Consider the following 20,883-nt stretch of genomic DNA (forward strand, 5'->3'; position numbering starts at 1 on the left):
TCAATAAGACATGGTCACTGTTCTGTTGTATTTTCTTGTGTACTATAGCAAAAAGGGAAAGTAGCAAAGGTGCACGTTGGAAAAATTGCAATTAGAAGAATATAAATAACATTTAATTAAAATGATTTATTCTTTGCAGGAGATCAATGGGATCACTGCTGCTTTGGCTGAAGAGCTCTTTCACAAAGGTAAATAACTTGGAAGAATTAGCTGTGAATGAAGTAACAGTTTTCCTCTATCTGCATGCATTCATGCACCTCTGATATTTAATTTCCAGACAGGTAGAGATCTGAGTTTTTGATACGTAAAGATTAAAAGGATGACATGCACTTCCTATAACTGCAATAGCTCTAACTGTTCAGTTAACAGAGTTTGGAATGATTAAGCCATGCTTGTTTTGCCTTAAAGGACATGCTAGGTGCTAGTGGATGTTCTGGATGGCTGAGGAAATAGGTGAAGCATGTTTCAGACTGTTGTTCCAGATTGTTCTGGCTCAAAATTAACTTCAGTTACAGCCATTTCAGAGGGTCTGCTCTGCAAATTTTGGAACATTATGGCAATTGCTGAAGAAATCTGTCCTGTCTTTGTAGCCTGTGCAGTCTCACTGCTGTATATGGGTATAATCTCCCTTTTGTGTGCAGATGAACTCTGGGGCTTGCTCCCACTGAAGCCAAAGGGAATTGTATTTTTCAGCACTTCTGAGAACTCTACTTACTGTGAAAGCTGGTGCTCACTTGTCTATGGGTCAGTCTGATGTTCCTAAAGGGAAGAGAAGAGGGGATTCATTCCTTGTATGTGTTCTGCTGTGTTCCACGTTAACTCTTCAGGTGCCTCTGGAGAGGATGCTGTTTAATTATTGTTCTGTAGTAAAGCAAGACTTTACAAATATCAGATGATGCCTTTCTGTCCAGGGAGCTTCCATTGGTTTTAGTGTGATGAAAGATGTGCTTTCAAAGAAACTGTTTGCTGTAACTGAGCATTTAAGCAAAATTGCTAAAGCTGCAAGAATTAGTGTTTGGATAAACAAACACTGCTTTTTCTGAATGATTTGAAGCTTACTGGGAAGAAAAGCTTGATATCTCTTAGATTTTGTGAACTTAGATTGTACTCCTATGAATGAGGGAAATATTTGCCATTAGTTGCACTAGGAGCTTCAGCCTTGTATTATGAGTGCCTCTTTGAATAGCTATATTATTCTGGTTTAAAAACTTCTAATTAAACTGTTCAAAGTGGCAAAAAAGAGTTGTTTGGTATGTCAGCCTTGAGCTTCTAAGGCATGAGATAGATGTTTCCTCTCTAACCTTAGATTTTCTGTGTGCCATTTATTCTTTATAGTCACTGAAGAAGTGCAGCTCACTGCAACAATGTATTTAATGTCATACTCTTGTTTTTCAGGAGAGCAGTTATTAATGGCTGGAGAAGTCTTTACCATTAGACCACTGCAGTTATATGCTGTCACTCAACAGTTGCTACAGGGGAAGCCTACATGTGCTAATGGAGATGCCAAAACAGACCTAGGTCATATTCTCGATTTCACTTGTAGGCTCAAATATTTAAAGGTGAGCTATATGTGCACAAGTGCAGGAGATATTGTTCCTACCAGCTTTTGACATGATTCTTAGCAAACTTTTGGAGCTTAGTTTGAATGTACAAGAGCTTTTACTGATAGTAAACCCCAGTGATCATTTAGAAGTTCATGTTAAATATGCTTGTTCTGCCAACTAGAAATATGTATCTAGTTCTCCAACAAAAATGCTGTTTTGCTTTGTGGTGTGCTCTTTCCAGCAGCTCTCTCTATAGGGTTGTGCTTACAGAATGTGGGTGCTCATAGGACTGTGGATAAGTATTACTTTCTCAGCCCTGTATTCTTTGCTGATGTTTGTTAGGTCAGTGTATCTGTAGGAACACACATGCGTGTGTGTGTATATATATATATGCATGTATGAATGTGAATTGTCCTTTTTCTCATCTTTATTTCTGACTATCTGAAAAAATAAAAACAACACAAGCCCTCACTTTCACAGTTGAAATTGATCTGAAGCTTTCACTAAAATGCCATGTCAGAATAAATGTAAGATAGCCTTAGAACAGATAGGTGTTTTTACTATGTGTTAAGTGCTATGGAAAGTATTTCCCTGAGTAACAAGCAGAGGAAGCTTCACTGGAAACCTAACAAGCTGCAATAGCAAAACCATACTTTTACAGCTTTTCCTGTTGCTCTTCAGTTGCCTCTGCTGTTCTCTGGTTGTATGGAATCCTCAGAACTGAGGATTCACTGGCTGGAGAACAGCATTGTTATTAGAAAAATAGCCATCTTCAGCATTTCTGACTTTCTAAACATTTGAGAGTCCTTTCAGAGCTTGCGTGGTTCAGATTAGACCAGAGAAAACCTTAAAGAATTCTCCCAAAATCGTATTCACAGGATACATTAAGGAAACAGCCCATCTTTTTTTGTGCTGCTAGTGCTCTCCAGGGGCCAGACTCTGATGGACACATGGAAATTTTTAGATACAATTTTATTAGATGTGCATCAATGGAGTGATGTGTTTTCTCCAAACCTGTGTTGTCAGTGCTCTGAATTTTTCCCCCTGTACTGGAATGGAAGGCACTTCTGTCTTAGAAGGACCAGATGTTTCAGAGAATGTGGCTCTGCTGTGTTCAGCTCAGCATGAAGCCTTGGTTTGTCTTGCCAATGGTGTCTTTTTTCCATGCTCAGTGTGCTACAAAATACAAACACAAGGTGGCAGTTCTGAAATGTGGATAAGTTGTATTATGTGCACTAAAACCCTGTTATTAAATGTTAATAACCAGGTCACTGGAACAGGAGGACCTTTTGGAACCAGTAACATACAAGAGCATCACTTGCCATTTGATCTATCTATTTTTAAATCACTTCATCAAATAGAGGTATGACTGCGGTACTTATTTATACAGGTTCTGAATCCAAGCTCTGCTGCGTATGTCTTAATATTGATAACGGTATCCTTATACTTGGTGCTAGAAATTGAGAGCAATCTTTAGATGGAACCTTTCTTTAGAGACTATTTTTTAACAACTCTTGGAAATAAGAATGCCAAATGAAGACTACCTTGCACTGTGTTCAGAAAGAATGAGATTTCCAGTATATACCTAAATAGAGCTGCTTTTCATTGTCTTGAATATCTTACAGCTGTATTCTAATGTGATCTGTTATTGCACAGTGCTTTTTATTTGTAAACCACCAAATGTGTGAAAATGTCCTGATATTCAATCTGTAAAGGTATAATTTGGGATATAGTGCTTCTTGCTTGATAATGTTCAGATTGTTTTCAATAGTGTACTTTTACTGCAAATGATGAAGTTTCAGTTGTTCACTGAATATGAAATATTTTCCTTGCCACTTCAAATTTTTCTAGAGAAAGAGTAACCAATTTTGTACCCTTTTATAGCATCTGATTTGTACTGGTATTTCTGATCTGATTATCTCCTGATGGTTTGTTATCAGAAGGAGGTTTTAATGGAGTGCCATATCTACTTTCCAAATGGGTAGTAGAGTGGAGAACCTGATATCAAGGCTTCTAGCTGCTTCTTCCGTGTCTTATTTTCTTGTTCTAGCATTTGATTTTGTACAAATTAAATTTTTCTTCTAAAATAGATAAATCACTGTGGAGGAAAGCTTATCAAAGGGCTGACTTCTTCGAAGCACACTCTAGCCACAATGAGTGTTCGATTTTCAGCAACATCAATGAAGGTAAGAGTGAGTTCCTCTTTCTGGTACATGTTTAAAGTACATGCCAAAATAGCATTTGTATTGTGGAAACATCCACTTGGAGACCATGTACTTTTCTGTGTTGCTTGCACAGGTTATGTTTTTAACCATCAAACTTGAAAGGATTTGCTAATCTTTCTGTATCTCAACTTTTTTTAACACATGGAACTGTTTACGTGTGTCCTTTCAGAGGAACATTCGTGATGTCTTTATTGGAATGTTCATGTAGAACTGAATGTTTACCTCCTCCTCTTTTCTCTGTGCTTTGATCTAGTGAGGGATATATATTTAGTATAACTTTCCATCCTTATGTTGTTCTTTCACATTCTCCAATTTGATTGGCTGCTAATGTTGGTATTCCTGTAGATCTAAAAATTCCTGACCCAACCAGCCCACTCATTAAGACCAACAGCTTTAGTCTAGATGATTATAAAGTTTAGAAGCATTCCTTACAGAAGTCTTTGGATTATTTTCAAAGTGGGTTGCTCTCATTGAAGACAATGTTTTACTGTACTCATCTTAAATAGGAAATCCTGGTGCCTGAGGCCTCAGAGTTTGATCAGTGGGAGCCAGAGGGTGCATCAGCAAGTTGTCCAGTGACAGCAGTTATTCCAACTTGGAGAAATTTAACAACTTTGGATATGAGTCACAATAACATCTCTCAAATTGATGATTCAGTGGTAAGAAATACTTCATTTTTGAAAAAGTGTGTCTGGTCTTCTGAGGCACATTTCAGTAGCAAGTATTTTGCATTTGCTTTATATCTTTCTTTCAGTTGCATCTACTTTTTTTTTTAAATGCTGGTTAGCTGTCCTCATTAATACTTAGGGTAATTTGACTACCTTGGTATTTTCTTTGCTGCAGGAGAAAAGTTTCCCATTCTGTGCTTGATAAGTAATGCTTTCATGAACACCGACTTCTTGAAGCGTGTCTTTTTTAAAAATGAAACTCCTCATAGGCTCTACTTTGGAGTGTTACCAGGGCAGAAACTTCCTATGTTTAAACTTGTGGCTTGCTGGTAGCCCTCTTGACATCAAAACAGTATGAAGATCATGGAAACTAGATTCAGTATTTTTGACAGTCCCTTAGTTTTATGTTTGATAATTCACCTCTTAAGGAGAAAAAAAAACAAGATTGGCTTTCATCACAAGAACATGTGTCAAATATGAACATAGGTTATTTTTTTTAACTTTTACTATTCCTGTGAAGAAGGAAATAATTGTGTTCATAACTCAGCTAGAGATGGTGTACTAGCAGTGCAGTTCTCTTGTTCAGGTTTTTTTTGTGATATTGTTTTCTGTAAGAGCCATTTTCAATTCTTTTGCTGCACTATCTCATAACTATTGCATTTTTTGAAGCAAATCCTGAGGAACTGTGCGCAGGATTATAGTTTTCTTTACCTTTTCCTTACCATCAGCTAATATGGAAACAAATCTGACCTGGTTTATGAGCTAAGATGTTTCACCACAGGCATTTTTCTTATCTTCTAGAAATTAATTCCAAAGATTGAATTCCTGGATTTGAGTCACAATGGAGTGTCACTAGTAGAAAACTTACAGGTAAATGATGATTTTTGAAGGCCAGTTTTTCTTTTCAGACTGCTTAGAGAACAAATTTTCTTCAGAGTTCTGTTGCTCATTTTCTTATGGAAAATTGTTTAAGCCCAAGTTGCTTATCCCTTGTAACATCTCAGTACCCTTACAGTGGATGTTTCTTACTTGCACTGTATACTTTAATTTCTTTCCCAGTATTGACATCTTTGTATTCATTGCAGTTGTTTCTCTGGGTCAGTATAAAAGCTGTTGAGGGAATTTCCATTTGACAGGCTTAAACCTTATGTCCAGCATGAAAAATGCTGTTGGACAGAAAGTCAGCAAGCTCCTTATTATGTTGAATTTTAATGTATTGTGTGTGATGGATGTTCTTTGCTTTTGTAGCATCTTTATAACCTTGTTCATCTGGACTTATCCTACAACAAGCTTACATCACTGGAAGGTGTTCACACAAAATTAGGAAACATCAAAACTCTGAATTTAGCAGGAAATCAGCTGGAAAGTCTGTATGGTCTTAACAAACTTTACTCGTTAGTCAACTTGGATCTCAGCAGCAACAGAATAGAGCAGGTAACTGTTGATTTTCAGTACTAAACTAAATTGTGCTTTGGAACACAAACAGTATCTTTTAGTGGGAGAAACTGCAAATAAATCCAACTGTAATTATTTTTTGCCTGCTGTCATGTGTTGTAACTTGAGCAAGAAATGCTCAGTGGGAATGCTAATTTTCCTTTATCTAACTTGTGTTAATTTAATCATAAACTTTCAGATTGATGAAGTAAAAAATATAGGAAGCCTCCCCTGCCTAGAAAAGGTGGTCTTATCCAGCAACCCATTGAGCATCATCCCTGATTACCGGACTAAAGTACTTGCTCAGTTTGGAGACAGGGCCTCAGAGGTAAGCCACAGTGTACTTCTTCCTTTGAAGCTGGCACCTGGAAAAGCTCTTCTAAAGCATGGTAAGTAAAGCAGTGTGAATGTTACCCCAGCAGAAGAAATGGAGCTGTTGGAGCAGGTCCAGAGGAGGACCATGGAGATGATCAGATGGCTGGAGCACTTCTCCTATGAGGGGAAAGGCTGAGGGAGCTGGAGGTGTTCAGCATGTAGAAGAGAAGGCTTTGGGGAGACCTCACTGCAGCCTTCCAGTGCTAATTAGGAGCTTATAAAGAGGAGGGAGCCTGACTTGGTCTGATAGTGACAAGAACAAGGAAGAATGGTTTTAAAATGAGAGGAGACTTAGGTAAGATGTTAGGTGGAAATTCTTTACTCAAAGGACAGTGAGGCCCTGGCACTGCTGCCCAGATCTGTGAGTGTCCATCCATGGAGGTGTTTGAGGCTGTACTGGGTGGGGCTCTGGGTAGCCTGAGCTGGTGGGTGGCAACCAGCTCATGGCAGGGGTGTTGGAACTAGGTAATCATAGAATCATTAAGGTTGGAAGAGACCCATAGGATCATCAGTTCCAGCTGTCAATCCATCAGTGCCATGCCTGTTAAACCTTGTTTGTAAGTGCCACATCTCCTTAAAGTCCCCTCCAACCCAAGCCATTGTGTGATTCTTAGAGTTTAAAATCTGATGGACTTTTAGTGTGAATTGGAAAACATCTTCAGAGGACAAAAGAATACTGATATTATTTTACCTCACTCCTGGATCGGAATGAAACTTCACTGTCTTCAGTGGATTAAAAAGCAGTATTGTTAATATTGAAACAGTTGCACTAAAAGGGTACTGGAGAAGCTTAACCATTTGAGTTACATTAAATTCATATCAGCTTGGAGCAAGGTCAAATATGATAATATTTTTTGCATCTCTTTACTAAGATGCACATAGTTTGCAATAGGCTGAGATTTTTTATTATCAAAATTGTAGTGCTGCTTTGTTTTTCAGTATTTTAGATATTTTTCATTTTTTTCAGGTTTGTTTGGATAACATTGTTACTACAGAGAAGGAACTAGACACTGTCGAAGTTCTAAAAGCTATACAGAAATCAAAGGAGGTGAAATACAAACTCAGCAACTCTGATAAAAAGGTGAGTTTGAGCAGTGCTGAGAAGAGCAAATAAAATGTGCTGCTTATAAAATTGTTTTAAACTTACAAAGACCTCTACAAATTAGGTCTGAGGGGAATTCATTCAAGTTTCCTGCAGCTTCTGAGTTTTTACTTTCTTTGCTTGTGCTTAATGTTGTCATGAACTTGTGATGTTGCCTCTTAGTTTTCAGTGTAACTTCAATAATTGTGACCTTTTTTATATTGAATCTGGGAGAGAGGCAGTGGGAGGAAAGGATAGGATGGCTTAATAGTATTTACAGTGAATGTGGAGATGACCATAAATTGATTTTACATTTAGACAAGTAGAGATTTTGCGAAGGTGTAATTTTACTGCTTTTGCTGATGGGTATTAAAATGACATTCTCAAACATTCTTGTGGACCTTTAGAGGTGGAAAAGAATCAAGAACCTCAATCCTCTTTACATTCTCACACATCTGTGTGCTGTGTAGCTAGTCAATCTTGTTTTGGTATTACAACAGAACATATTCTGTCCTTGCAGTAGAATTCCTGTTTTTATTCCCTCATGGCTTGTAAAACTTGCTATTGATTTTGTCAGGAAATAGTTTGAACAGTAATTTTCAACACTGAATTCTTAGTGGAATGCTACTAAGAATGTGAATAACAGACTTCAGTGGATGTGACAGAAGGTCTCAAAAAAGCTGACACTGGCTTGCTTTTACTAAAATTGAATAAGCTTGTGTAGACTTACTTTAGTTCAGGTTCTAGTGTGTCCTGTATAGTTTTTTCAGTTTTTCTTTAATCACTGCATACTTTCTTTATTAGATCAGTGAGGACTTCAGGCTCACTGCTGCCAGTTCCAAATCAAACTGTTCTTCCCTTACTGTTCGTCCTTCCTCTCCCTCTCTGCCTCGTCCTGTCAGCTCCAGCCAAGGTAATCATGTATGTATCGTGCTGCTGGGCTGAGCCTCTTGGTTCTGCTTTTTTAAGCTGCATTGATATACATGAATATTATATGCATGGATATAGGGCTTAAAACAAAATGAAGTAGAAAGGCTTGGTAGTGTTGGCTTAGAAGTTGGAAGTTGCATGTGAGTCAGCAAAGTTGACCTGTTTGCTGCAGTGTTGTTCACCTGTACTGGAAGTTTGGGTTCAGGACTCTTTACTGTATCATCCTAAAGAAATCAGTGGAGGACTATACATCTTTTTTGCAGTTCAGATATGTCCTAGATTCTTAATGAAAAACTGACATGTATAGGCATGTTCTGAAATTGCTGATCTTAGCTGTGCTTGGTCTGCAAAATGACAGCTGAAGGAGCATTTTTTTTCCCCAAAGAGCTGCATTTCATCAGTAGACTTGACGGAAAACAGAAAAAGGAAAAGGGCTGTTGTGGGAGCAGTGATTTAGGCTGACCCTGTGATTTCAGCACTTCTGTAGTGCTTCAGCACCTGCTCACCTTACCTGGAAGTTATTTTTGCTGTCTCTTTAGAAAAGAGATTCCTTTTGCATTGGGAACTTAAAATAATGGTCTTTTGTCTTTTGCAGAAACCTGTGACTTAGTGAGAAGATTTTGGGGGGCTTTTAAAGTGCAGTGCAAAGTGAATAGTGGGAGAAGACTTATTCTGAAGAGACGATGGGTGTATATTCAGAATAAATGTCTCAATGGAAGTTTACTTTTTCCAGAAAACTAATGGCTTGGTGAATGTAAGAGAAACATCCCTGAACAGCTTGGTTCAGGGAGGGGTGTGGAGGAAATCAGTTGCTATGATTTCTGCAGTCAGTAGAGCTTTCTTAGTTCATTCTACAAATACTTTTTTTTACAGCATTTGACTTAAGGACAAGTAATTTAAAACAGATGCAGATTTAGTTGCTACTTCTGCACTTTATTTGCCTTTGTAACTATTCTTGGTAATTTTTCATTTGCGGATAAAATGCTGATAGTTTTTCCAAAGTGTGTGTGGGAACTACTTAAGGATAACTTGAAGTCAGTTGCAGTTGGGCTAGATCTTTGAAGGTCCTTTCCAACTGAACTATTCGGTGCTTGCTTTGATGTATTAAGCATTTAAGCCACAGGAATGAGACAGTTTGCCTGTGTAATGACCTGCTGTTTTATACAGGGCTAACTGTAAACATATGCTAGCAACAACTGTGATGGTTTCAGAATTATTGCTCAATTGTCCTTTTCTGTGACAACAAATGTTTAAGAGCAAATGAGTGTACAGAGAGGGGGGAAAAACATCTTCCTTTTTAAAATAATAATTATTATAATTTATATAATGTATCATATATTATATAATTAATATATTATATAGTATATAATTATATAATAATAATTATCAATAATAATAGAAAAAAATGCATAAGATTTAAAGTGTGTGTTTTTGGATTTTTAACTACTGTCCTCTCCATGAGGCTCCTTTAGTAAAATCTTAGGGAAGGCTGCTGTAAGTAGTGGGAAAATAAATGAGGACTGAGGCAGGTTATTTTTCAACTCTACCAATACAAGCTTATTATCTTCTACGTATTTAGCTATCAAGGGTTGCTTTTAAAACTGTGACTGAGAGATCTGTTTAAAAATTCTGAAATACACTAAGCAATTAGTTTAACTGTTAGATGTTAAATCATGGATGATAGAATTCATTTCCTGATGTACTATTTCTATGAGTTGTTTTCTCTGCAGTTTTTCTAGACACCATCTGTTTCCGTAAAATATTATTCAAATTAAATGTCACTGGCAAATAGCTTATGAAAAGAGATGAAATATTTATATAGGAAATAGAAAACAAAATGTTCTGCTTTTCCTGTCAATTTGAATTTCCTTCTTGCTAACGCAGTGTTTTGTTCAAGAAATAAATATCTTTGGTACTTCCTCTATGAAAAAAGTTTAATACAATCTGCTAAACCTTGCCATCAGTCCAGAAAGATTTATGCAGGAGTTCTTATGCTCAGGCTAGAAATACAAATCCACTGTAATTCTGCTGGTTTTATTTGTTAATTTGTAATCTTGAGCTGGTTGGCTCAGTGGTAATACTGAAAATTGATTTTCCATATTGCTTCAGTGCAGCACTGCAAGTATCACAGGCAGAAATATCAAATGTTCCTTTATATCTACTAAATGATAAGTTTTTCTGATACTCAGCTTTGAACCCCTCAAAAAGGTTCTGAGTAGGGTGGGGTAATAGTCTTGAATGCCCTTGGATCGTGGTTAACTCTCTGAAGGATTGATACAGATACTATTTCACTTGAAGCCTTCAGAAGTTTGAGAAAATGCTAAAAAACTGCCTAGAAATGCTTTGCTGCAGTTTTTGCCAGCAGAGCAATTGTTTATGAAAACTATGGGTTGCTTCTGACAAAATTATTTCTGTTAAGCTAAGTAATGTTAAGAGTTCTTACACCCAACCATAAAATCAGGTAATAGCTTGGGTTGGAGGGGGGACCTCAAGGATCATCAGGTTCCAACCCCCTGCCACAGGCAGGATTGCCAATTGCCAGCTGCTAGATCAGATACTAGACCTGGCTCCCCAGGGCCCCATCCAACCTGGCCTTAAGCACCTCCAGGGATGGGACATCTGCAAGCTCTCTGGGCAGCTGTTCCAGCACCTCACCACTCAATAAAAACTTACCCCTGAAATCTAATCTAGATCTCCCTTGATTTTGTTTAAAATCATTCCCCAGTTGTTCCCACTGTACAGTCACTATCTACCCATGTATAAAGTTTATTTCTGTCGTATTTCTAAACTCCCCTTAAATATTGGAAGGCTGCAATGTGGTCTCCCTGCTGCCTTCTCTTTTCCAGGCTGAACAAGCCCAGCTCCCTCAGCCTATCTTCGTAGAAGTGGTGCTCCAGCCCTATGAGCATCCTTGTGGCCTTCCTCTGGACCCTCTCCAAAAGCTCCACATCTTTCCTGTGTTGGGGGCCCCAGACTTGCATGCAGTATGCTAGCCGATGCCTCACAAGTGCAGAATAGAGGGGAACAATCACCTCCATTGCCCTGCTGGCCATCCCTATTCTGATGGAAGCCAGCATAGCATTGGCCTTCCGGGCTGCAAGAGTGCACTGCTGGCTCATGTTCTGTTTTTCATCATCTAGGACCCCTAAGTCCTTCTCACCAGGGCTACTCAAGGAGTTTTCTCAAAGTTTGTATACATATCTGGGATTAGCTCAACCCAAGTGCAAGCCCTTGCATGTTGCTTTGCTGAATCTCATTAGGTTCATAAGGGCCCAACTTTTTATTTGATGAAGATCCCTCTGAATGGCATCCCTTCTTTCTGCTGTATCAGCCACACTGTTCAGCTTGGTGTCATCAGCAAACTTGCTGAGAGTGCACTTAATCTCATCATCTGTTGTTGATAAAGGTGTTAAAGAGTACTGGTACCAAGAGGAGCTTTCAGGGGACACTGCTCATTACAGGCCTCCTGGATGTAGAGCTGTTGACCACAACCCTCTAAGAACTTCCAAACAATTCATTACCCACAAAATAGTCTATCCTTCAAATTTATATCTCTCCAAGTTAGAGATAAGGATGTGGTGGGGAACCATGTCAGAGGCCTTGCAGAAGTCCAGGTAGGTGACATGAGTTGCCTTCCTTTTGTCCACTGATGTAGTCACTCCATCACTGAAGACCACCAGGTTGGTCAGGTATGACCTTCCTTTGGTGAAACCATGCTGGCTGTCTGGGATCACATGGTCATCCCTCATGTACCTTAACATGTCTTTCAGGAGGATCTGTTCCACAGTCTTCCCAGGCACAGATGTCGAGCTTTAAATTGTTAGCAGTCTTTAATGCAACTTTGAATGCATTTAAAGATGCTTCTGTAGTTCAACTAAAATTCTATTTTCTTCTGTCCTAACTATTATGTAAATACAATAATTTATAGTTTATTACAAACGTGCAACTTTTATTCACTTATTTGACAGATAATGTTGGGACATTAATTTTGTTTTTTTACTGCAGTAGTTTTAAGAGCAATTTGTATTTGTTCTAGAAATAGTTTGTGAAGAAACAGTCCTAGCGAGCAGTTCATTCCAATTCAATGCATCGACTCCTACAGACCATACAGTTCCCCAAAGATGCTCTGAAATACCTGATTCAAGATGTAAAAATCAGGTAATCGCAGTTCTTTATTTGATGATATCTTAAGTCTTTTTGCAGGCTTTTCTGATAGTAAACTTCTTTTATCAAAGAAACTTGAAGCGTAGCTATCTTGATTTCCCCTTCAGGGAATGAGACAGGGTGAGACCCTGGGGGAGTGTCCTCCTTTGTCACCACTGTTTGGTCTTTGTCAAGTTCCTTTATCTTTTGCTTCACTTTGTAGTAGTTCAGAAGCTTTTAATTTGTAGTGTGCTGAAATAATACCTATAGGCTACAGGTTGGATCTGTTCTAAAATCAGCAGCAGAGTCCATTCTTTTTCTACCTTAATTGAATGCCCAACTTAAATTAGAAATGGTAGTGTTCTAGGATCCTTACAGTAGAGCTCAGCCTTCCATGAGTATGGCAATCAGGACTTCACAGTGAATTTGCTAGTTCTAAAAAGCTGGCGCTAACATAGAACCATAGAATGGCCTGGGTTGAAAAGGACCACAATGATCATCTCATTCCAACCCCTCTGCTATGTGCAGGGTTGCCAACCATCAGACCAGGTTGCCCAGAGCCACATCCAGCCTGGCCTTAAATGCCTCCAGGGATGGGGCATCCACAGCCTCCTTGGGCAGCCTGTTCCAGTATGTCACCACCCGCTGGGTGTAAAACTTCCTCCTAATATCCAACCTAAACCTCCCCTGTCTCAGTTTAAAACCATTCCCCCTTGTCCTATCACTATCCACCCTTGTAAACAGTCATACGGTTAACTTTGCTTTTCATGCCTGCTGCAGTCTGACAGCAGCCATAAGTAGTTGGTAGGTTCCTGATGTTTTCTTTCTCTCCTCAGGCACCTGTCTCTCTATTGGAGTACGGAAGAGGTGATAATACTTGGTAAGCTATATATAAAGTTCTGGTTTTAGTCCTCGTTAGCTTTTGATAGCAACAATGGATGCTGCATTTTTAAAACATAGTCTTTACAGCAAAACTGTCTTTCATTGCATTCTGCATCTGTGGTGTTTTTTTTTTTGAACCAGAAGTGATTTCATTGTGTATAGTGGTTTGTAGCCTTTGAGCCCTGGAATGCATTTAAGAGTTTCAAAAACAGCAGTAGCTGTCTTGTAAACTGCTCTAACTTGTAGGATATACTTACTGTGGGTGGGAAATGGAGGATGAATGAACATTGTAGTCAAATTCTGTCTGTCACATTGCACATTGCCAGCCTTTAAAACCCATGGCTATATGCTTTATGAAGATATTCTAAAATATGCACTGACTTAAGTAATAAGAATAAGCCTCAGAGCTCTGACAAGCAGCACTATCAATTGTAGATAGCCATAACTGGTTTTAAGCTCATATTTGTACTTACTGTGGCATGTTGTCTCTTTTGAAGTTTGGATCATCCAGAGGAAGAACGCTGTACAGTGCCTGACCCCTGTAATACTGTCATCTTGCCTTTTAATTGCATGTCATACACTGCCACAAACCAGGATTTTACCCAGCACCTTTCTGCCTTGATAGCACAGACCGTGCAGAGAACAACCCCCTCCTTTATAGAGAATAAAGGAAGCCTTCCAGCTGGTTCCAGAACCACAGACAAAGAAGATGGATATTTTGAAATGGGACTTCATGAAGGAGATCAGACTTTTGAGTTCAGTACTTCACAGACTCAGTCATCTGACAATGTAGCAGTGAAGAGCATCAACGTAGTCAAAATTCTCTGGAGTTTTTCTATTCATATTTATAAAGAAGTCAGGCAGTTTGCTTCCTGTTTAGTTTTGACGGATGATCTTCTAGCTGTGTTTGAGATTCCTCCTCAGGAATTGAGGGGAAGCTGCCAGCATATCCCTTCTGCTTTGAAATTAATACTGTGTTTTCCATATGCTGACCTAACGGAGTTTGGTTTCCTCATGCCAGAAATCTGTTTAATGCTGAAGCTGAAAAACAGTGATAACTGCTTGTTTGTTGTTTCAGACTCCCAGAATCTTCAGGACTTTTACTCCTGTTTGCACACGTGTCATTCTCGACACTGCACATCAGTGTTACCAAGCTCCACAACGTACTGTGGAAGTGCAAACCTCCAAGAGTTTCTCAGTCAGCTTATGGAATTGAATTGCATTTCATCAGAGGATGTGGAGATAAAAGGTTGTTTTCCAACCTACCTTGTTTATGGGAATAAAACTAATGCTCAGAAAACCTTGCATCAACCAGACTCAGCTGGCAGTAACAAAGCATGGTCAAAAGATGATTTGCGTTCCACACTTTATTCTTCAATGTATAAATCTTCTGACCAGTGTCCCTGTGTGTTCCATCCCTGCTGGCTGTTTCTAACAACACAGCATTTGTACATAATAAAGGTGGATTTCAGTGTACTGCCAAATAAATGGATAGGCACAGAAGACTTGAGAAGTGTTCTTAAGCTGAATAGTATTCCATTAGCATCAGTCGTGCTGCATCCAACTCATGGCTCCATCCAGCAGAAGGGTTCGTTTTTGGATGGGCATGTGCTTGAATTGCTTATTGGATACAGATTTGTTACAGCAGTGTTTGTTCTACCTCATGAGAAATTCCACTTCTTAAGAGTCTACAGCCTTTTAAGGACACTTCTGAAGAATGTTAAGACTATTATTGTCTTCAAAGCTTCAAACAAATCAGATGCTGCAAGAAATCACGTCTTGGAGTCAAACAGGCATGGTCAGTCAGCAAGGTAACACTACCCATGAAAGGTTTGTTTCACAGTGTCAAAGTGAACGTGGCCTAGCCACTGTTTGCAGTTGTAATTTTTTTTGGCCTGTAGTACTGATGAAATACAATTTCATTCTGCTGGTCTTTATGTGTGAGTAGTTATCCTGGACTTGAGCCTGTCTGGGTACAGTTTCTTTATTTATAGTTGCAGCTTAAAATACATTTTCTTATGGAAGGAGACTTATTATTTCATGTGCTTGTAGGCTAATGACGTGGCAGAATAGACAGCAGTGCTCAAGATAATTCATTTAGAGTGAACTATTAAGAATAGAAGTTGCCTTTTCGTAGTTGTTACGTAGTGGAAGAGCTGTAGATTTGCTTAAATTTTGATCTTGTTTTCTGGATCTTGTCTGTCTCCTAGCTTTTACAAGCCTCATCTGACTCTGTCATCTCTATATCCATCTGAATTTCTTATTCAGAAGATTACAGAAGATAACCAGATTCCAGTTCACCTTCATGCTTCTGTGTCTCTGCAGTACGTGGCTGGGCTTAAAGGAAATGCCCTAGTTGAGTTCTTCCATGGCAACATTGCAGAGGTATTGCATCTAGCCTGGCTATATAAAAAAAAAAATGCCTTGTGACCTTTCAGTATTAGATATTTAAAGACTAACATAACAGACTTGGTTTAAAAAAAAAAAAACAACACTTTTCTAATCAAACTTAGGTTATCCCAGACCAGAGAGTATTTTCGTGGAAGAACTTGTGCAACTGACTCTCACTGCTGCAATAATTGTGCTGGCAGGCATATTTTGCCTTCAGGATGCTTAGTGCAGAGCAGGACAGTGTTCTAGTGTATGTCTTGAAAATATGATAACTCCAAGAATGTTTCCATTTCTCTTTTAAAGTATTGAATTTTAAAGTATTTTTTCTTTTAAAGTATTGAAATGGAAGAATCAGTAGAATGGAATTATATTTTGATAGTACCTAGCTAAATTGATGTCCCAACTTGAAGTATTATGTGTACATGAATACAACACAGCATGTTGTATGGCTGTAGGCACTCCAGAAACATGAGTAGATCTGTAATTCAGAAATAAACTTTAAGTTCTAACGTAAATTCATGAGTTGGCTGGAATTGTTGACAGTTGGCATTTGAAGTAGTAGACTACATTCCTACTACAGATGTCAATTGAAAAGCTTATTGAGAAACAGTCACTTCTTTATTACCTTACTCCTTTTCCAGTCTCTTAAAGTAAGCAGTTTAAGCGTGCTTGTCTTTGCACCATGAGGAGTTGATGAAGAAAAGTAATTGAGCTAGATTACTAGGGAAGCTGTGTAGCTAGAACAGGAGCTACAATGATGAGCTGTGATTCCATCCCTCTTTCAGTCTTCAGGGGTGGTCAGGCTTCCGGTGTCTGCCAGGACCATGAGCCTCTAAGTGAGGGTGTGGGGAGTTGTTTCTGTCCTACTGTAATGGTGGAACAAGTCTGAGTCCTCCTCATGACACTGAGTGTATATAAGTCCATGGGGCCGGATGATATCCATCCTAGGGTACTGAAGGAAATGGCTGATGTGGTTGCTGAGCTGCTCTCCACTGTATTTGAAAAATCATGGCTGTCTGGTGAAGTCCCCAGTGACTGGAAAAAGGGAAACGTTACTCCCATTTTTAAGAAAGGGAGAAAGGAGGATCTGGGGAACTACAGGCTGGTGAGCCTCACCTCTGTGCCTGGGAAGATCATGGAGCAGACCCTTGTAAAAGCTATGTTAAGGCATATACAAGATAAAGAAGTGATCTGAGACAGCCAGCATGGCTTCACCAAGGGCAGATCATGTCTGACCAATCTGGTGGCCTTCTGTGATGGAGTGACGGCTTTAGTGGACAGGGAAGGGTGGTGGATGTTATCTATCTGGACTTCTGCAAGGCCTTTAACATGGTTCCTCACCACATCCTTCTTTCTAAATTGGAGAAGTGTGGATTTGATGGATGGACTGTTCAGTGGATTAGGAATTGGCTGGCTGGACACAGCCGAAGGGTTGTGATCAATAGGTCTGTGTCAGGGTGGAGGCCGGTCACAAGCGGTGTTCCTCAGGGGTTGGTCTTGGGACTGGTGCTCTTCAACATCTTCATCCATGACAGATGATGGCATCGAGTGCACCCTCAGCAAGTTTGCAGATGGCACCAAGCTGAGCCGTGCAGTTGATACACTGGGAAGAAGGGAAGCCATCCAGAGGGACCTGGACAGGCTGGAGAAGTGGGCCCATGAAAACCTAATGAGGTTAAATAAGGCCAAGTGCAGGGTGCTGCACTTGGGTTGGGGCAGTCCTGGGTATTTATACAAACTGGGGGAAGAACTCTTTGAGAGCAGCCCTGTGGAGAAGGACTTAAGGATCCTGGTAGATGAGAAGCTGGACATGAGTCAGCAGTGTGCGCTTGCAGCCTGGAAGGCCAACTGTGTTCTGGGCCCCATTAAAAAAGGGGTGGCCAGCAGGGAGAGGGAGGTGATTGTGCCCATCTACTCAGCCCTTGTGAGGCCCCATCTGGAGTATTGCATGCAGGCCTGGGGCCCCCAGAACAGGAAGGATGTAGAGCTCTTGGAGAGGGTCCAGAGGAGGACCACTAAGATGATCAGAGGTCTGGAGCACCTCTCCTATGAGGAAAGGCTGAGGGAACTGGGCTTGTTTGGCTTGGAGAAGAGAAGGCTCTGGGGAGACCTCATTGCGGCCTTCCAGTACTTGAAGGGAGTGTATAAACAGGAGGGGGAATGGCTGTTTACGAGGGTGGATAGTGATAGGACAAGGAGGAAATGCTTTTAAACTGAGACGGGGAGGTTTAGGTTGAATATTAGGAGGAAGTTTTTCACCCAGCGGGTGGTGACTGGAACAGGTTGCCCAAGGAGGCTGTGGATGCCCCATCCCCGGAGGCATTCAAGGCCAGGCTGGATGTGGCTCTGGGCAACCTGGGTCTGATGGTTGGCAACCCTGCACATAGCAGGGGGGTTGAAACTCGATGATCATTGTGGTCCTTTTCAACCCAGGCCGTTCTATGATTCTATATGACCTTTATATCCCTGCACTGCGTAGCATGTGAAGGCTTGATAGCCTTGAGGTGTAGGAGGCACTACTCATCTATTTATAAAATTGTCTTCAGTGTTTCTTTTAAAAAAGTCTCTTGTGCACTAGAGTTTTTTCTTTTCTTTCTGCCAGGAAATGGGGAATAATTGGACCATGGGAGAAAGCCTTTTCTCTCTAAAACAAAGATATTTTCAGCAGATATCTACTATAGCTTCAGTTAGCAGATAGAGGCAAACTTCTGCTCTGATTGTAGTATATTGCAATGTTTCAGATTTTTGAAACAGTTTTCCTAGTATCCTAAACCTGCATCTGAGATGGTGAAACTGTCTGAAAGATCAGTGTGCAAGTTATTAAATACCATTTACATCTTAGGTGGAGAATGAAGAGTTGAGGCATCTTATGTGGTCTTCAGTTCTGTTTTACAAAACTCCCAGTGTGGAAGTGATGGCTTGTGTGCTTCTCTCAACAAAGGCTATTTACTTTCTGTTGGATGATACTTTCAATCATGCTGATGAGCAGCAGTCAGGTAACAGCTGTTAACTTTGATCCCCTAATGAGATAACAAACTTAATCTGTGTCTACTTGTTGTATGGAGTTTACCAGATTTGGCTGATACTCCTGCCTGAGGAAGAGTGGCACAGCCTGCCCTATGCAAAGTGCTTGCATGGGGCTTTCATCTTCTAAAATAAATAAATAAATCAGGTTTGGGATTTTAAGTCATGGCTCATTCTCAAATCCTTTTGTGCCATTGTGTCCTGGCTTCTTTCAGATGTCATTTGATAGTCTTTAGCATTACCTGGGCAGTTAAAGGACCTGTCCATAAGCAAGGTAGTAAATGAAGGATAATGAAAATTACTGTGTATTCTACTCATGGCAGTGGTTCATAAGAGCTATTAGTGGCTGATAAAGGGTATCTGCCGATTTAAATCGGTGTAGTTCTTTAAGAAATGCTCTTTACAGAGAGACTAGATGCTTGGAAGTTAACTGCTATTCTACCTTCTTTATTTATGTGTGTTATATTTTTTCCTGAAAATTACAGTTATAGTCATGGAAAGAAGTAGAATTATTTTGTTTGACTTTACTGTACATTCAACAGATTTTTGGAACCAAGAAAACTCAGACTGTGAAAATAACTCTTTCCACCTCTCTTGCTGCCTTGTGCTAAAGCTGAATGATCTGCAGTCAGTAAATGTTGGCCTGTTTGACCAATACTTCAGAATTACTGGTGAGTATGTATTATGCTTTAAGTTTTTCCTTTTCTATATCTTGCCTCAGATAGATTATTATCTTTGAGATGGAAGTGTTATTTTCACTACTTTTTCTGAAATGGAATTATGTAATGCTGATGGTGCTATATGAATAGGCTTGCAACATCCTGTAATTAAGGTATCTAGGAATCTTAATATCTTAAAATTCTTAAGTTATCCTGACTTAATGACAGATTAAAAGGAATTCCAAAGACTTTTTTTGTTGCTTTGAGGCTTTGGCTTGCATTAAACTATAAGATATTGTCCACGGTGCTAAATGCATAGTTGGTGACTTTTTGGATGGAAAATAAGGAGTTAAGTTTCCAGGAGTGAGAATGCCAACTTAATTTTTAGTTGAAGTGACACAGGTATGTTTTCAGGGGTGCATTTATCCTAGAGTTACACTTCCTGTGAGTTGTACATTTGTGTTCTGAAGTATCTTTCCAATTGCGTTAAGACCTTGTGAAAATGTTTTAAAGTAAGCTTATGTATGGCCAGTATACAAAGAGAAAGATCTTACAGAAAAAACTACCTTCATAAATTGTAACTGCATAAGGATGAACCTGTAGAGCACTAGTCAAACTTAAATCATAAGTGTACATCATTTTAAACCAAGAGGACTTATATTCTTGTTTTTTAAGGAGCTTGTAAGAATTGTCATTTTCCAAGGATTTGAAGATTTTGTATTCACAAAATCATTCAATGATATATATTTTCAGAAGAAAAATTGCTTACAAGCAATTTTTTTAAGACAGTTGCATGCTGGTGAAGAGGTTATTGTAATTCTCCATATGAATGGTTTATGTGGTCTTTTGTTCAGGACAGTCTGCAGATCACATAGTCACCTGCCTGACGAGAGACAGTTACAACACTCACGCTTTCATGCAGCAGCTTATGGCAGTTCTGTCATTGCTTGCACGCACGCCTTCACCAGAACCAATAGATAAAGACTTCTACTCTGAATTTGGGAGTAAAAACACTGGTAAGTAGTCTTTCTACATGGATGGAGTTGTTTAGGACTCCATCCTGAGAATGGATGTGCTGAGAACATCTTCTGAAATGCAGTGATTAAAAACCTTTAGGAGAGATGCATGTGTCAGTTGTTCCTGATATGTCATCCAAACTCCCTTACCTTAATTGTTATCTTACATGTGCCTTATCTGAAAAGAATTGCTGAACATAAGCAGTCTTGCACATTGTAAAGTTTGGTTGCCTCTTCTGACTAGATAAAACTGCATTTCCTGTGCAGTATTTTGGAGGATGGAATAGTTCAGCTCTTGCTGCGTGTTTCAACCTAAAAAAGCCTTATAAGTCTGTCATCAAGGAACAATGAATATAATAGTCTGAAAGCTGTTTTTCTTGTTTGGTAAGTCAGGTAAAGTAATTCTGTCAGTCTGAAACAACATACTGAAGTAAAAACCAGACCTTTGTAAGGAACATTAAGTTTGATTCCAGTGTCAGGTGAAACTTCTTTGCTTGGAATTCTGACCTGA

The 20,883-nt window shown here is 39.4% G+C and overlaps 1 protein-coding gene across 6 annotated transcripts in view; it reads left to right on the forward strand.

The window, feature by feature from the left end:
- The window catches only part of NISCH (nischarin), a 34,472-nt gene that overhangs the window by 11,534 nt on the left and 2,055 nt on the right, over positions 1 to 20,883 (forward strand). For 2 of the 6 annotated variants that reach the window (XM_015292750.4, XM_040646416.2), the window contains 17 exons: positions 140 to 188; positions 1,396 to 1,559; positions 2,812 to 2,907; positions 3,635 to 3,730; positions 4,276 to 4,428; positions 5,239 to 5,307; positions 5,686 to 5,871; positions 6,071 to 6,199; positions 7,214 to 7,327; positions 8,132 to 8,240; positions 12,294 to 12,415; positions 13,237 to 13,280; positions 13,780 to 15,093; positions 15,493 to 15,667; positions 18,516 to 18,669; positions 19,240 to 19,368; positions 20,211 to 20,372. In XM_015292750.4, coding sequence (XP_015148236.2) covers positions 140 to 188; positions 1,396 to 1,559; positions 2,812 to 2,907; positions 3,635 to 3,730; positions 4,276 to 4,428; positions 5,239 to 5,307; positions 5,686 to 5,871; positions 6,071 to 6,199; positions 7,214 to 7,327; positions 8,132 to 8,240; positions 12,294 to 12,415; positions 13,237 to 13,280; positions 13,780 to 15,093; positions 15,493 to 15,667; positions 18,516 to 18,669; positions 19,240 to 19,368; positions 20,211 to 20,372 — 3,265 coding nt within the window. Of the gene's footprint in view, positions 1 to 139; positions 189 to 1,395; positions 1,560 to 2,811; positions 2,908 to 3,634; positions 3,731 to 4,275; positions 4,429 to 5,238; positions 5,308 to 5,685; positions 5,872 to 6,070; positions 6,200 to 7,213; positions 7,328 to 8,131; positions 8,249 to 12,293; positions 12,416 to 13,236; positions 13,281 to 13,779; positions 15,094 to 15,492; positions 15,668 to 18,515; positions 18,670 to 19,239; positions 19,369 to 20,210; positions 20,374 to 20,883 lie in introns of those variants that run through there. The other 4 variants (XM_040646417.2, XR_005839279.2, XR_001468535.4 and 1 more) reach the window with 4 other exon arrangements.

This window comes from Gallus gallus, chromosome 12 (assembly GCF_016699485.2).
Source record: "Gallus gallus isolate bGalGal1 chromosome 12, bGalGal1.mat.broiler.GRCg7b, whole genome shotgun sequence".
In the NCBI taxonomy this organism is placed as follows: Eukaryota; Metazoa; Chordata; class Aves; order Galliformes; family Phasianidae; genus Gallus; species Gallus gallus.